General features: G+C 60.1%; 1 protein-coding gene across 3 annotated transcripts; it reads left to right on the plus strand.

Moving 5' to 3' along the window:
• The first annotated feature begins 1,335 nt into the window (after positions 1 to 1,335).
• On the plus strand, positions 1,336 to 12,766 carry SLC11A2 (solute carrier family 11 member 2). 3 transcript variants are annotated; one of them, XM_035308942.1, is made up of 16 exons: positions 1,336 to 1,431; positions 2,328 to 2,458; positions 3,015 to 3,140; positions 3,437 to 3,556; positions 4,501 to 4,607; positions 5,294 to 5,364; positions 5,445 to 5,512; positions 5,744 to 5,899; positions 6,280 to 6,438; positions 6,681 to 6,767; positions 7,197 to 7,316; positions 7,524 to 7,673; positions 7,959 to 8,032; positions 8,163 to 8,316; positions 8,717 to 8,770; positions 12,460 to 12,766. In XM_035308942.1, the coding sequence occupies exons 1-16, from the start codon at positions 1,395 to 1,397 to the stop codon at positions 12,535 to 12,537; spliced, it is 1,692 nt and encodes a 563-aa protein (XP_035164833.1). In that variant the 5' UTR covers positions 1,336 to 1,394; the 3' UTR covers positions 12,538 to 12,766. The 3 variants fall into 3 exon arrangements, with proteins under 3 accessions (XP_035164833.1, XP_035164834.1, XP_035164835.1); XM_035308943.1 differs by having other exon boundaries at positions 12,463 to 12,766; XM_035308944.1 differs by lacking the exon at positions 1,336 to 1,431 and adding an exon at positions 1,686 to 1,825.
• Positions 12,767 to 13,117: the final 351 nt, after the last annotated feature.

Consider the following 13,117-nt stretch of genomic DNA (forward strand, 5'->3'; position numbering starts at 1 on the left):
CCGGCTCCTTGCCCCGCTTCCAAGTGGTTTTCCCCCTGGGAAAGCGGCCGCCGTGCCAGGGCGTGAACGCAGGGAGCGAATCCGGACCCACGCGGTGACGGTGAGCCCCGCAGGGGCCGGGGGTAGAAGCAAGGGGGTAGAAGCGAGGCCAAGCTCCCCACGTCGCCTCCGAACCCAGGAGCTCGCGGCAGAGATAGCGGCGCCCGTTTCACCCCCGCCTGCGCGGGGCCGCGTTTGGCAAGGAGATACCGGGGTCAGGCAGCGCCGCGCCGAGCGCTCGCCCTGCTTTTGCCTCCCTCCGCCTCGCCGCTGCCCGTGCGGGGAGCGCTCGTGGGGCCGGCAGCCGGGGCAAGCGCCGCTCCTCCTGGGGGAGCCGGGGAAAAGACGGCTCATTGCTGATCCAAATGCCCTCGGGGCAGCGCTTTAAACGTGAGCCTAGAAGGAAGGAAATAGTGGGAGCGTGCGCGGGAGGAAAGCTCCGTGGCTCCCCCGGGCAGAGCCGTGGGGGCTGCAGGGCTGCCACCACTCTCCGCGGTGGCGTCCGGCGCGAATTCTGCTCCGGAGCAGTCCCTCGAGGCTGTGCTGCCAGAAGCAGCGGGCTCGGGGCTGCCGGCGGCTGCTTCGTTGGCCCCAACGTCGACAGCTCGCAGTCTCGAGGGCACGCGGGTGGAGGAGCAGCGATCGTGGCGCGCCAGCAAGCAGCGCTCTCGCTGCCCTCCCCGGGTTATTTTTGCAGCCTTCGTGGCCGGGGGTTTGCTGCTGGTGGTGGGAGCAGCAAAGGAGCCCGCACAAACCCCCAGCTGGTCCCAGTCCCTTAGAGTGAGCGGCTGGGGAGTGATTCCTCTGAGGTCTTGGTCTCAGGAGGAAATCCCCAGCTAAGGCGCGGGGTCTTCGGTGGAGATGAAGTGCTTTATGATCGCTGCTGGTGGTGACGGGCGCTGGTGGTGCGCCGAGGAGTCCTTGGGGGCTCTGGGGCTGACTTTTGGGGGCAGCTTTGAGCGTCCTGCCCCAGCTCCCGGCGCCTTTCTGCCCGGGTCAGTGGTGCAAGGGCCACGTCCTGCTCCTGGCTGCCCCGTGTGGGCGCGGTGTAGATCCAACACCCCTGCCCCGAGGGAAGGAATGCGGTTTTTGTGCACCGAAAGGAAATTCCCCTCTCGTTTCCATAGCTGGAGTTTCACAAGAGGCGTGCAGACGCCGCCAGGTGCTCCGCTCCCTCCTCCCGGCCTTGAGGCCGGAGCTCCCGGGGGAAGTAACGCTGTCCCTGCCGGTGGCAGCCGCTCTCCAGGGGGATTTCGTTCTCCTCCTCCGCACCCCCAGTAACCGAACCCTGCCCTCTCCTTGCAGCCAGCACAGCCCATCTAGAGCCGTCCCCGGGGCACCAGCAGGGCTCAGCCATGGGGACCCCCGACACGGACCCGAGGACGCCCGACGGTAAGCGCCCCCCGCCCGTCTCCCATCGCCCCCGCTCTGCACAAACACAACAGAGAAGCCACCGAGGGTTCAGCGTGTGCCCATTTCTGCCCCACGTTTCTGCCCCACGTGGGGGATGAGCCCTGGGCTCCCGGGGCTCGCCCAGCCTTGCTCAACCTGGCACGGCCCCGCCGGCTCCCCCCCCTCGCAGGGGTGGCTCCGGAGCCATTATGCAAGCGTGCCGCGAGGTCTCTGGGAGGCCGGGAGAAAGGAGGAGCTGACGGGCCTCTGTTTGCTCTGATGATGCAATCGCCAAGTTGGTAAAAGAGCGGCCCGTGGCGTTCGGCCCCTTCCGAGGGCCGGGTGCTCGGCGTGCGCGGCGCCGGGAGCAGAATGCCACGGACCGAGAGCAGAAGTGAGTGGGGCCGCGCTGTGCTGCTGCGAGCAGCCGGGCAGGGGGGGACGTTAGGGCCCTTCACGGGATGTCACGGGCCTTAGGGGCAGGAATCTGCAGTTTCTTTGCCCGGGTGACCCCGCACACCCTGCTGAGAGCAGGAACTGTCCTGGATCCTCGCCTGCCAGCGGAGCTCGGGGCGATGTTCTCCGCGCAAGCAGCAGCGGGTCGCGCTTGGCTCTGGCTCCGTGATGATTCCGGTCGGGCGCTGGGGCTGCCCCGGTATCTGCAGTGCCCCCGAACTCCGCCTGGAACAAATTCAGGGAACAAACCCGCTGCCACACGGGGGGGGGTGAAGAGGTTTGGAGCACCGTGTTCTTTTCACTGATTGTCTTTGCAAACAGCCCGAGCCATGCCAGCTGCAAGGCCAGGACACGCACGGTTTGCCTTGCAGAGCCCCTGCCAAGTTTCTCCGTGAGGTTTTTCACTCTCTCCTTCCTTTCCTCCTCTGTTCCTCCCCCAGAAGACGGCTCCGGGGACGGCATCAGCACCGTCTCTGGCAGCAGGAACCCTCTGCAGCCCCTGGACGCCTCCTCGGAGGAGCCCTTCACCACCTACTTCGACAGCAAAATCCCCATCCCCGAGGATGAGGCGGTGGGTGCCTCCCCAGCGGGAAAGCGGGCCGGAAAAAGTCCTGCAGGCGTTGGGTGCCGGGGGGGTGAGCAGCACCCATGGGTGCCGGCTGCATCCGGGTGCAGCTTGGGAGCGTGCTCCGGGGCTGGGAGAGGGGAGGGCGAGGGGTCTCCAAGCTCCCCCTGGGATTAATGATTCACCCCGGGTGATTTGGCTGAGGAGCTGCCAACGAGCAGAGAAATCCCTCGGTGACAAGCCCGGGGAGGGGAGGTTGGCTCTTTGTTCCCCTGTGGGGGGGGGGGGGGGGAAAGGAGCACACGAGTGTGGCCTTGTCCCCCTCTGGGAGCTGGGGGTGACGTTCCAGCTGTCCTGGGAGGCTTCATCCCCCCCCGCCGGGTTGAGCTCTCGGCTGTCCCCGCACGCAGCGATGGCTGCGGAGCTCAGGAGCAGGAGAAGGAACAGCCTGACCTCACCGGGGCAACAGACATCAAAACTTGTGCCACGCTGGTTGCTCTGGGGCACGCCACGGCCCCGTGGCAGAGCTGGGCACTGACGGCCCCGTCCTTCCCCCTCGCAGCACTCGTGCTTCAGCTTCCGCAAGCTCTGGGCTTTCACCGGGCCGGGCTTCCTGATGAGTATCGCCTACCTGGACCCGGGCAACATCGAGTCGGATTTGCAGTCTGGGGCCGTCGCAGGATTTAAGGTCAGCACGGAAACCTGGGAGGGAAGCACTGGAAATCGTGCCCCCGGTTGGTTTCGGGCAGGGGTGCTGGGCTGAAAGCAGCCCGGGGGTGGGCAAGGGGGAAACGAGGTACCCGTGAGCCCTCTGCAGCCGTTAGGCGCTTGGATCCTTCCCGTGCCAGCTCCAAGCCCAAGAACCAGCCTCCAAATGTTGATAACGTGCATTAAGACACAAATCACGCTGATTCGACAGGCGGCTGCGGGATGCGGGGGCCCCGCGGCGCCCAGGCACCCACTGCTGCCCTCCTCTCTCCCCAGCTGCTGTGGGTGCTGCTGCTGGCGACGGTGATCGGGCTGCTCCTGCAGCGGCTGGCCGCGCGCCTCGGCGTGGTGACGGGGCTGCATCTCGCCGAGGTCTGCCACCGGCAGTACCAGAAGGTGGGTGACCGCGCCGCTCGGCTGCCTGGGGGCTCTCCCGCCTCTCCTGCGACTCACGGCGCCAAATCCTCCACCGGAGGAGGTCTCGGGGTTGCTAAGCTGTGGTTTCAGTCTCGTCTCTTTATTATTCGGGGAGCCGGGGGATTAAGTTGATTTCTTCTGCGTGGCTGGAAGAACGGCAGGCTTAGAGAGAGGATTTCATCACAGCCCGAGGGCTGCCCCCGTGAAGGAGAGCCTGGGTGGGTAGGAGGCGGCTCGGGGACACTTGGGGTCCCGTCGGTGTTTTCCCCGTTTGCAGGAAGGAAAGCACGAGGAGGGAGGCGTGGTGAGTGTCCTGGCACTCGGCAGGGACTCACAGACAGAGCCTGCAAAAAAAAAAAAAAAGCCCTGATTTCAGCTGTTCTGTCTGGATCCTCCCTCCCGAAGTACCGGAGGCAAGCTGAAATACGTCGGTTAGCCAAGCACAAGGCATCACGAGGAGAGAAATGGCATTTTTTAGAACAAGCCCCTTTTCTCGTGGTACATCCCCCTGCCGCAGAAGCCCGCGGGGCCGCGGCTGAGGAGGTCGGCGGTGCCCCCATCCTGTCAGACCCTCGAGACTCGTCACCGTGCGAAAGGGCTCCCGGCTCGGCAGCACGCGGCGCCGGCTGGTTTCACTCTCGCAACGCGCGATATCTGCTGGGGCGAGTCACTGAGGTTATATAAGTGACCCGGGAACCTCCCCCGGGGATTGCCACAGGTAACCTGCATTGCTGCTGCAGACCAGCCCCAGGTGCCAGTTGTCAACATGTTTTCCGCACGTTCATTCGATGTGGGAGCCGCGGAGCAGGGAAAAGCAACAGTGCCTGAGTGTGCAGTCACCAGAATCACACGTTCCTCTTGGGACTGACGGGGGGGAGCGAGCTGTTCCCTCCCTGTTGACGCGGACGTTTCTGTGCCCCCAGGTTCCGCGGATCATCCTGTGGCTCATGGTCGAGCTCGTCATCATCGGCTCCGACATGCAAGAAGTCATCGGCTCGGCGATTGCCATCAACCTCCTGTCCATGGGGAAGTGAGTTGGGTTTGTCGTCACAGGGACGCAGGAAATGAGCGCCCCCCTCTAGGATTAGGAAAGGGACACCGTGGGTGCCAAGAGTACTCATTTATTTCCTATAAATCTCCCAAAATAAGCTCTTTGGGGAGGGTGATTCACCCGCACCGTGCTGGCGCTCTGTCCTAGATGACTCAGCCGCTGGTGCCCGATTTACTGGGCTGTAAGGGGAACTGTGGGTGGCTGCCTTTTATTTGAGCTGTAATTGATACCTGCCAGAAGCTGGGCGGCCGCCTCCCCAGCAAATGTTGTATTCCCGACAAGGGACCGCCAGGAAGATGTCCCTTTTGGGCCACAAAGGCTGGAAATCAAAACGTAGAAGGAAGCTGCGTTTTTGTACCAACTTGCTGCTGAAGTCTCGCTCGCTCCCGTCCTTGCTGCAGACGTGCAGTTTGCTCTCTGGATTTGAGGAGAAAAATCTTATCCGAGCTCTGCTGGGCTCTTATCTGCTTGTTTGCTGCTTTGAGCAGAAAATAAACCTCCGGGGTCTTGTCCCGTGTAGGCAAACTTCTTGTCAGACTGCAAACAACAACGTGATTCCTTCCCCAAACAGACGGCCTAAGGAAAAAGAGATTTTTGACCCTGGAGTGCTGGGGGGGAGGTGGGGGGGGGTTCATCAGCTGATGCCTGCTCTCGCCCGCCTGCAGGATCCCGCTGTGGGGCGGCGTGCTCATCACCATCGCTGACACCTTTGTGTTCCTCTTCCTGGACAAATACGGTAACTCCTCCGGCGGAATCCTGGACGGGAGATGAGGTTCAGCCCTCCCGAGCACGCTGATGGCCGCTTTCTCTTTGCAGGTTTGCGGAAGCTGGAGGCGTTCTTTGGCCTTCTGATCACCATCATGGCGCTGACGTTCGGATACGAGGTACTTCCAGCGGGGAAATGTGCACGGAGGGGTAAGGGCTGTGCACGCTGCGGTGCGTGCTGCTCAGCGAAGCGTCCCCGCCTTCGTTAAGCGGCACGCGGTTGCCCCGGGGTGGTTTGGCCTCCCCATGGTGGCCACGTTTTGGTGTTTGAGTGTCTTCAGATGGGCGGTCCAAGCTGCTGCGTGATGCACCTCAGGCTCAAAATCCCCCTTTTTTGTGTTTGTGCCCAGTACATCACAGTGAAACCCGACCAGAAGAAGCTGCTGAAGGGGCTCTTCGTCCCCTACTGCCAGAACTGCGGCACGCCGCAGCTGCTGCAAGCCGTGGGCATCGTGGGCGCCGTCATCATGCCCCACAACATGTACCTGCACTCTGCCCTGGTCAAGGTGAGCGGCTGCTCTGCGTCATGCAGAGAGGGGAATGCTGTGCGGGGAGGTCTGCGGCGCCGAGCGGTCACAGCCACGGAGCTCTGCGGGTCGGCGTTTATGTGGGGACACAGCAAGCCCCAGGCTGGTGGGGTCCCTGGACGTCGGATGCGTCCGTTTCTGAGCTAGCACAGCCACGCTGACGAGGCTGTCAGCATTTTAGATGCCGACTCACTGCTTGTTCTGCACATTCGTAGTTTTGCTTCCCTTCAGCATGCTCTCCACACTTCCAGTGACCTGTGTCCCACTGCCAGTCTGACACAGCGTACTTAGAGTGGGAAGGAGCGGAATAACCCAGTTCCCGTTTCTCAGCCTTGCTGCTGTCACCATCTCCCTTTCAGTCCCGGCAAGTGAACCGTGCAAACAAGAAGGAGGTCCAGGAGGCTAACAAGTACTTCTTCATCGAGTCCTGCATAGCCCTCTTTGTCTCCTTCATCATCAACGTCTTCGTGGTGACCGTCTTTGCCGAGGCTTTCTTTAACAAGACGAATGCGGATGTGGTGAGTGGGGCTGGGACACGGCTGTGATTCCTGGGCTGGTGCCGAGCCGTGGGGCTGCCGGGGCAGCAGAGGGGCTCTGAGCCTTCTCGGTGCCCCTGTGTCAGGCAGAGCCCACTAATTCTGCGTGTAACTGGAAGGGGGGGGGAAGATGACGGGTGCTGAAGCTGCCCGTGTAAACCAGCCTGCGGGGCCCCGGCGCTCCTGCAGAGCCGGTCGAGCCGCCTGCCCTTGTCTCGTTACAGCACGAGGTCTGCGCCAACACCAGCAGCCCCCTGTCCTCCCTCTTCCCCAACAACAACGAGACGCTGGAGGTGGACATCTACAAAGGGGTGAGGAGCTGCGGGGTGGGACAGCCTTGGCTGTTAGCAGCTGCTCCTCCTGGGTAAACAGAGACTGAAAGCAGAGCTGGAAGAGGACTCAGGAGGTCCTTGAGCCTCGCCCTTTGCCCAAGCACAATTACCAATCCCTTTGCTAATTGTGCTGCGTCTAACCTGACCCCAGAGACACCCCCGCTCTGCCTATTCCCCGCTTTTATTTAGCTTGCCCATGACAGAGTTTTCCCCTAAATCCATCCTGAATCCCCTTTCTTAAGATGGGAGTCCCCGGGGCGTTGCCTAACTTGCAGCAGATGTGGGGCGAGCTTTTCCTTCAGATGGGTCATTGCTTCTCCTTCAACTCTGTGCCCGTGATGGGAAGCGCTGGCCACAGGGGATTTACCTGGGACTGGGCAGATGGGAACCCACACGTCTCTGTTCCAGGGCGTCGTTTTGGGCTGTTACTTCGGCCCCGCCGCTCTCTATATCTGGGCAATCGGGATCCTCGCTGCAGGCCAGAGCTCAACCATGACGGGGACGTACTCGGGCCAGTTTGTCATGGAGGTAACGAGCACTCTAACTCTGTCCCTGCTCTCTCTTCATGAACCTTACAGCTAATATTGGTCATTTCCCTTCACTGAGCACCCGGAAGCTCTGTGAAATTCCCTTCTGTGCCTTTCAAACTAGTCAGCTTTTCAGCCTGCCCTCACCTCCCCACACACTTGATGTCTCCTTGCTCTTCTCACCCGCAGCTGCTCTTTTTCTCTGCAGGGCTTCCTCAATCTGCGCTGGTCCCGCTTCGCCCGGGTGCTGCTGACCCGCTCCATCGCCATCACCCCCACCCTCTTCGTGGCCATCTTTCAGGATGTCGAGCACCTGACGGGCATGAACGACTTCTTAAACGTCCTCATGAGCCTCCAGGTGAGGGACGGGGCTCACAACAGCACGCGGAGCCCCGAACACCTCGGGCTCTGGTGCTAAGCTGGGCGGAGAAGTTAGCGTTGATTGATTCTGGTCTGTGGTGGGAGGTGAAGAGGTTCCGCCAGGGTTTCAGATTGCTTCCTTTTTCCAGCCAGGGGAAGTCCCTTTGACTCGCTTTACAATAGCCGTGGGGAAATGCTGTCAGCTGTGGGCGATGTTTGTCCGTGCCGAGATAACCGAGACGATTTCCACTCTTTATTTTTCTCCTTTTGTTGCCTGTTCCAGCTTCCTTTCGCTTTGATCCCGGTCCTGACGTTCACCAGCCTGCCCAGTGTCATGAATGACTTTGCCAATGGACTGTAAGTACAGAGGGGATGGAGAAGGTGCGTCGCTTTCTCAGGCACGCCTTTCTGACCTCACCTCCTCACCCTCCGGATGCAAGCGTGGCCCCTCTGCTTCACCCCCCCCGTGCCCTGATTTTGCTCGCAGGTTCTGGAAGATCGGCGGCGGAGTGGTGATCCTTCTCATCTGCAGCATCAACATGTACTTCGTGGTGGCCTACGTCAGGACTCTGAACCATCTGGGTGTGTACATCGCGGCGGCGCTTCTCAGCGTGGCCTACCTGTCCTTCGTCACCTATTTGGTAAGTCCGCAGTGTCCCTGCAGGGGGGCACATCAACGCACTCAGCTTTTCACCGTTGGATTAATATTGTCACGTTTGGCAGGCATTAAACGCTGCCAGAGAGTCAGAGCAGATGGGGAAATTGAGGCTTTTGTGGCCAGCTCGGCCTGGGAGCCCTCTGTGCTGCACCTGCCCAGCCTCTCCCCTGCTCTTTCGGCTGTTTCTGTAGCAATTCTCTCGGCTGTTCCCCAAAGGGCTTCCATTTATCGGTCGGAGCAGGTGAAAAGTTGGAGGGGAACTTGTAACAGTGCCAGAGGTGCAAGATGCCGTCAGGGCCTCGTTTGTTTTCCCTCTGCTGTCTCAACGGACCGTTCATTTAGCTGCTACCCCAGCTGATCTCCAGCACCTCCTTCTCTTGCAGACCTGGCTGTGCCTGATCGCTCTGGGCGTCTCCTTCCTGGCCTGCGGGAAAACGGTAAGCGTCACCCGGACCCTGCTGACGGAGGAGTCCCCGTCGCACGCCGCCAAGTAGCCGCGGTGCCCCTGCACAGAGAGTAGCCATCAGAGCCAGTGCGTTCCTATGGTTTACCGTGTGAACATAGCCAAGAGTATGTGCGCTTTGCACAGGGATTACTGCTGCAGTTGTCTGCTTGTCGCCTGAGAAATCAGATGTACATACTGGGAAATGCGTTGCTGCTAAAGATACTCAAAGTCAGTTGTTTTCTTTGCTGATCGCCTCCAATCACAGCCGTCAGAGCGGTGCTGAGCACTACGGGACCGGCACGCGGTCTGCCTGCCTGCCGACACTAACACGTAGCAGAGGGCAGGGTGCTGCGCTGCTGACGACTCCTCGTTGTGGCTCAGCCCTGCCTCAGCCCCTTGTTTTGGCATTACGAGCAGCAGGCTCTCCCCTCTCTTTGCATTTTCATCCAAGTAGCAGAAATTCTGAAGCAGTGAGAATCCAGCCCCGGGTAACTGCTGGGTCTCAGCTGCAGAATCAAAGGAACAATAAGCTAGGAGATTCCAGGTGCGCCCTTTGGGCCACGTCGGAAGGATGCTCCTGCAGTGACACTACGTTCAGGGACTACCTCTGCCGTCAGCTCACGGCTCCCACCGTGAGCTGACTGCATTTGATGTTTGACTTGAAAATACCGGGGGGAAACATCTCAAATTCACCGTGAGGCTGAACGCCACCTGCAGCTCCCACGGAGGTGGGAGCTGGGATGCCGGAGCAGCATCCCCTGGGGTAAGGGACGGGAAGCCTCGGTGTTAGCATCATTACTTTGGTGTTTCTTTTTAACTCGCCTGGCATGTGATTTTGGTGGTCAGCAAAGGAAAAAAAAAAAAAAAAGAGTTTTAATCCGTCTGGTTATTTATGGTGTTGTGAATTAATTTCCTCTGGCTGTGATTCATGGAAACACTGCAGTTCTCAAAAGTCCCTGCCGTGTGGCTCACAAAGTCACATTGCTGGGCGTGCCACCAGCCTTCGGTGCGGTCATCGCTGTAACACGACCTCAGGGCCTGGTGTGCAGATCCTGTTGTAAGCTCAGGACGTGACCTCCTCCCTCCTTGCCCTTCTCTGTTGGCACGGAACGTGTTCCGTTATCCTCTGGGGAGAGCCCTTCACCTGGGAGGCAGCCTCAGTCTGACGATGCCGAGAGCGGTCCCCTCGGCTTCTCTGATGAGAGGCAGTCTGCCTTTTCTCCTCAGGCAGGTGAGGTGGGAGGTTACATCCTGCGTGGCCTCGGTTACGTGTCCTGTGTCCGATTTGATCATGAAAACCGTGCTGGAAGCTGGAAGCCAGGGTTTATTGGCGAGGTTTCTCTCCTCATCCGGGAGCTGTAGCGCCGTCGGGGCTCAGCTCCACGAAGATCTTTAGGTACAGAGCTGCTCTTGTGGATCTGAAGGACCCGGCACCAGTGCTTTGGTGTGAGCAACGAGCCTGTGTTCAGAGATGCTTCCACTGGGCAGAGCTGCTGGCAGCTCTGCCTGCCCTCCCCGGCTCAGCTCTCACAAAATGTGGGCTCAGGCAGGGCTCTGGGCCCTCCTTGGGGATTTCAGCATTTTCCTGGGTGCTCCCCGGTCGCAGGGCGGCGATGGCTCTCGGAGGGGCCTCGCTGGGACGCGCTTTGCAGGTGGCCGTCGAGCCCTGGTGTTGCTCGTGGTTCTCCTTCACGGAGCTCTCCTGCAGAAGGTGACGGGAGCGCTGGGGACACGCTGCGGGGCCCAGAATTGTTTCAGCAGTGCCGGGGTTTCTGCCTTGCCACCGGCAGAGCTGGTGCGGGAGGCAGACGCAGGGCAGGGAGCAGGGGATGCACGGAGCACAGGGGCTGTGGATGCTGGGTGATGCTGAGGACACGTTTCTTCGAAGCGGGTGGCACAGTGACAAAAGCCAACGCACGGTGCTGTGGCTCCATTTTAACTTGGACGGGGTCGTTTACGCCGTTCCTGCCCTTTACAAAGCCAGCTGAGCTTTACTTGCTCCCCCCTCAAAGGCATTAGAAAACAAAACGTGCATGAAAACTCCAGCTGCAATTAACGCCCCTACCGCAGCTCCCGTAGGTTCTGTGCCTAACTGCCCCGTCCCATGGTGCCAACAAAAAGCCAGAGTGAACCTGTCTGTAAGTGGCGAAGGGGCTGCCTTCCCTGGCCGATGACTCGTGGAGTTCCACTGCATCAATCATCGCTGATTTCGGGTCTTGGGGATTTGGGGGTTGTGACTGCAGAGGGGATTTTCCTGGCTGCTCTGCTGACGTTGTAACGTGCAGGAGCTCGGAGCAGGAGTCTCTGCATCACGCTGTCCCTCGTGGCTCCTGCTCCCCGTGACACTGATTTTTCCCCGTATCTGCCTTTGACCCAGTTTGTACAAACTGCATTTTCGATTAAAAAGACAGATACTTTTTCAACTTGGCTCCTCGGCTCTTTTTTGGGGGGTTGGTTGGAGGCGCGGGGCTCTAACAGAAGGGTTTGTGCCTGCGGACCGGGCAGCGTGGGCCGGGCTCATGTAACGACCGAGCTAATTGTCCCTTGTGGTCTGAAAGCCTTCCGCAGATGGAGGCCGAAGCTGCCGCCTGCCCGTGTCCCCTCCTCCTGCCCCTGGCCGGCGCCAGCTCCTGCTTTGGTTCAGCATTTGCTCTGACCAGGGGGCACCCAACCCTCTGCGGCACCCCCCTCACACCCGAGGGAGCTGGGCGCTGCTCCTGGCTCTCGGGGAGCTTTGTTTGCTTTTTGGTTTTGTTTCCGAAGAGGAAGGATTGCTTTGTAAGCCTGCTGCGCTCCCCAGGCAGTGCCGGTTAGGTTTTGTGTCTGGTAAGACGCTCGTGGTAAGTCCCGCTGAGCCCGCCGGTCTGACTGGCTGCAGCCGAATCTCGTGAGCCAAATCTGATTGATTCGGGCGCTCGGATGAAGTCTTCCAAGCGGCCTGGAGGGCGCCCGGCCGCGTGGATGGAGCCCGACCCGCAGGTTGGTGCCGGCAGTGGGGAGAAGCAGCGCCGGGCGCTTCGCCTGCACGTGGGCAGGGAGCGGCTGCTCCCCCCCCCCCCGGAACCCCGCTGCCGTCACACAACCGTACCCAAACTGTGATCACAGAGTGCTAATTGAGGCTTGTCTACACCCAAAACTCAATTAATTTCCCTCTTTGTTTGAATTAAAAGCTGCCGAGGGGATGCTCTGCAGACAAAACCAGATCTGGAGCGTAGCCGTGCCCCGGGGCCAGAGCGGTTTAATAAACAGCAGCGGCTGTTTCTGTCTGTGGCGCATCCAGCTCTGCCTTTCCTCTGCTTTAACCCCTAATCAGCAAATGAGTGGCAAATAATTAGCAATCCAATGCCTTATAAGCAATGGTCAGCGCAGTGGCAGAAGGCACCGTGGCCCCTTCCCAAGCTGCATGCGGCCTCAGTGATTCCAGTGACGCTCCCTGCAGATTAATTAAGCAATTGCAATTAACTAGCGCCATTACCGGCTCACCTAGAGCCCTAATATTTTATTTTTGACAAGAGCCCTAATGCTTTATTTTTTTCTGTTTTGCGAAGAAGTCGCTCTGACGATGCAGGATGCGAGAGATTTGGAAAAAGAAGAGAACCCCCAGGCCGCCGGGTCCCGAGGCCGGGTCCCGAGGCCGCCACAGTTCCCAGCCCTGACCCTTTTCTCCTTTGCCTCTTCCAGCAGCAGCTGGGCTTCGCCATGCGCCCCGAGCTCTTCCTCCTCAACAACGTCGACGCGGACTCGGTCGTGGCTCGATGACGCCGACAGCGCAGCCATTACCGGAGACCTCTGGTGCTGCAGGAACCCCCCCGGCAGCCGGGCTCGGCGCAGGACCGGGCAGGATGGGGGACGGGGAGCAGAGCCCAGGCTTTGCCCCGGGGAGCTCTGCGGGGCCGGCTCCAAGCACCCAGGAAGCTCCACTTGAAGGCATCGCCGCCGGTGGGGTCGGCGTCGTGCTTTTAGGTACCTCCAAAGTTTTTATATTTAAAAAAAAAAAGTGTCTGTCTCGGGAAGGGACGCGCTGCTGGTTTTCTGATCCGGCTTCATGCCGCTCCTGCCCAGCACGGCTCCTGCTGGTGCTGAGCGATGGATTTCCCTGCTCCGAGCTGGGCCAGGCGAGGGGCAGAGCTGCGGCGTTGGGTTCCCAGCGGCTTTGCAGGGACGCGCTCCCTCTCGGAGCCCTCTCCCGAAGCTGCCCCCATGTTTGGCACCCACTCCCTGTTTTTGTGCCATTTCACGAAGTTTTGGGCTCCCGCAGCCCAGAATCGATCCTCAGGCAGAGTTTAAATCAACATGATGATTTTTTCCTTCTCCTTTGGTTGATTGTTTGCGATGACAC

Source organism: Oxyura jamaicensis, chromosome 33 (assembly GCF_011077185.1).
Source record: "Oxyura jamaicensis isolate SHBP4307 breed ruddy duck chromosome 33, BPBGC_Ojam_1.0, whole genome shotgun sequence".
In the NCBI taxonomy this organism is placed as follows: domain Eukaryota; kingdom Metazoa; phylum Chordata; class Aves; order Anseriformes; family Anatidae; genus Oxyura; species Oxyura jamaicensis.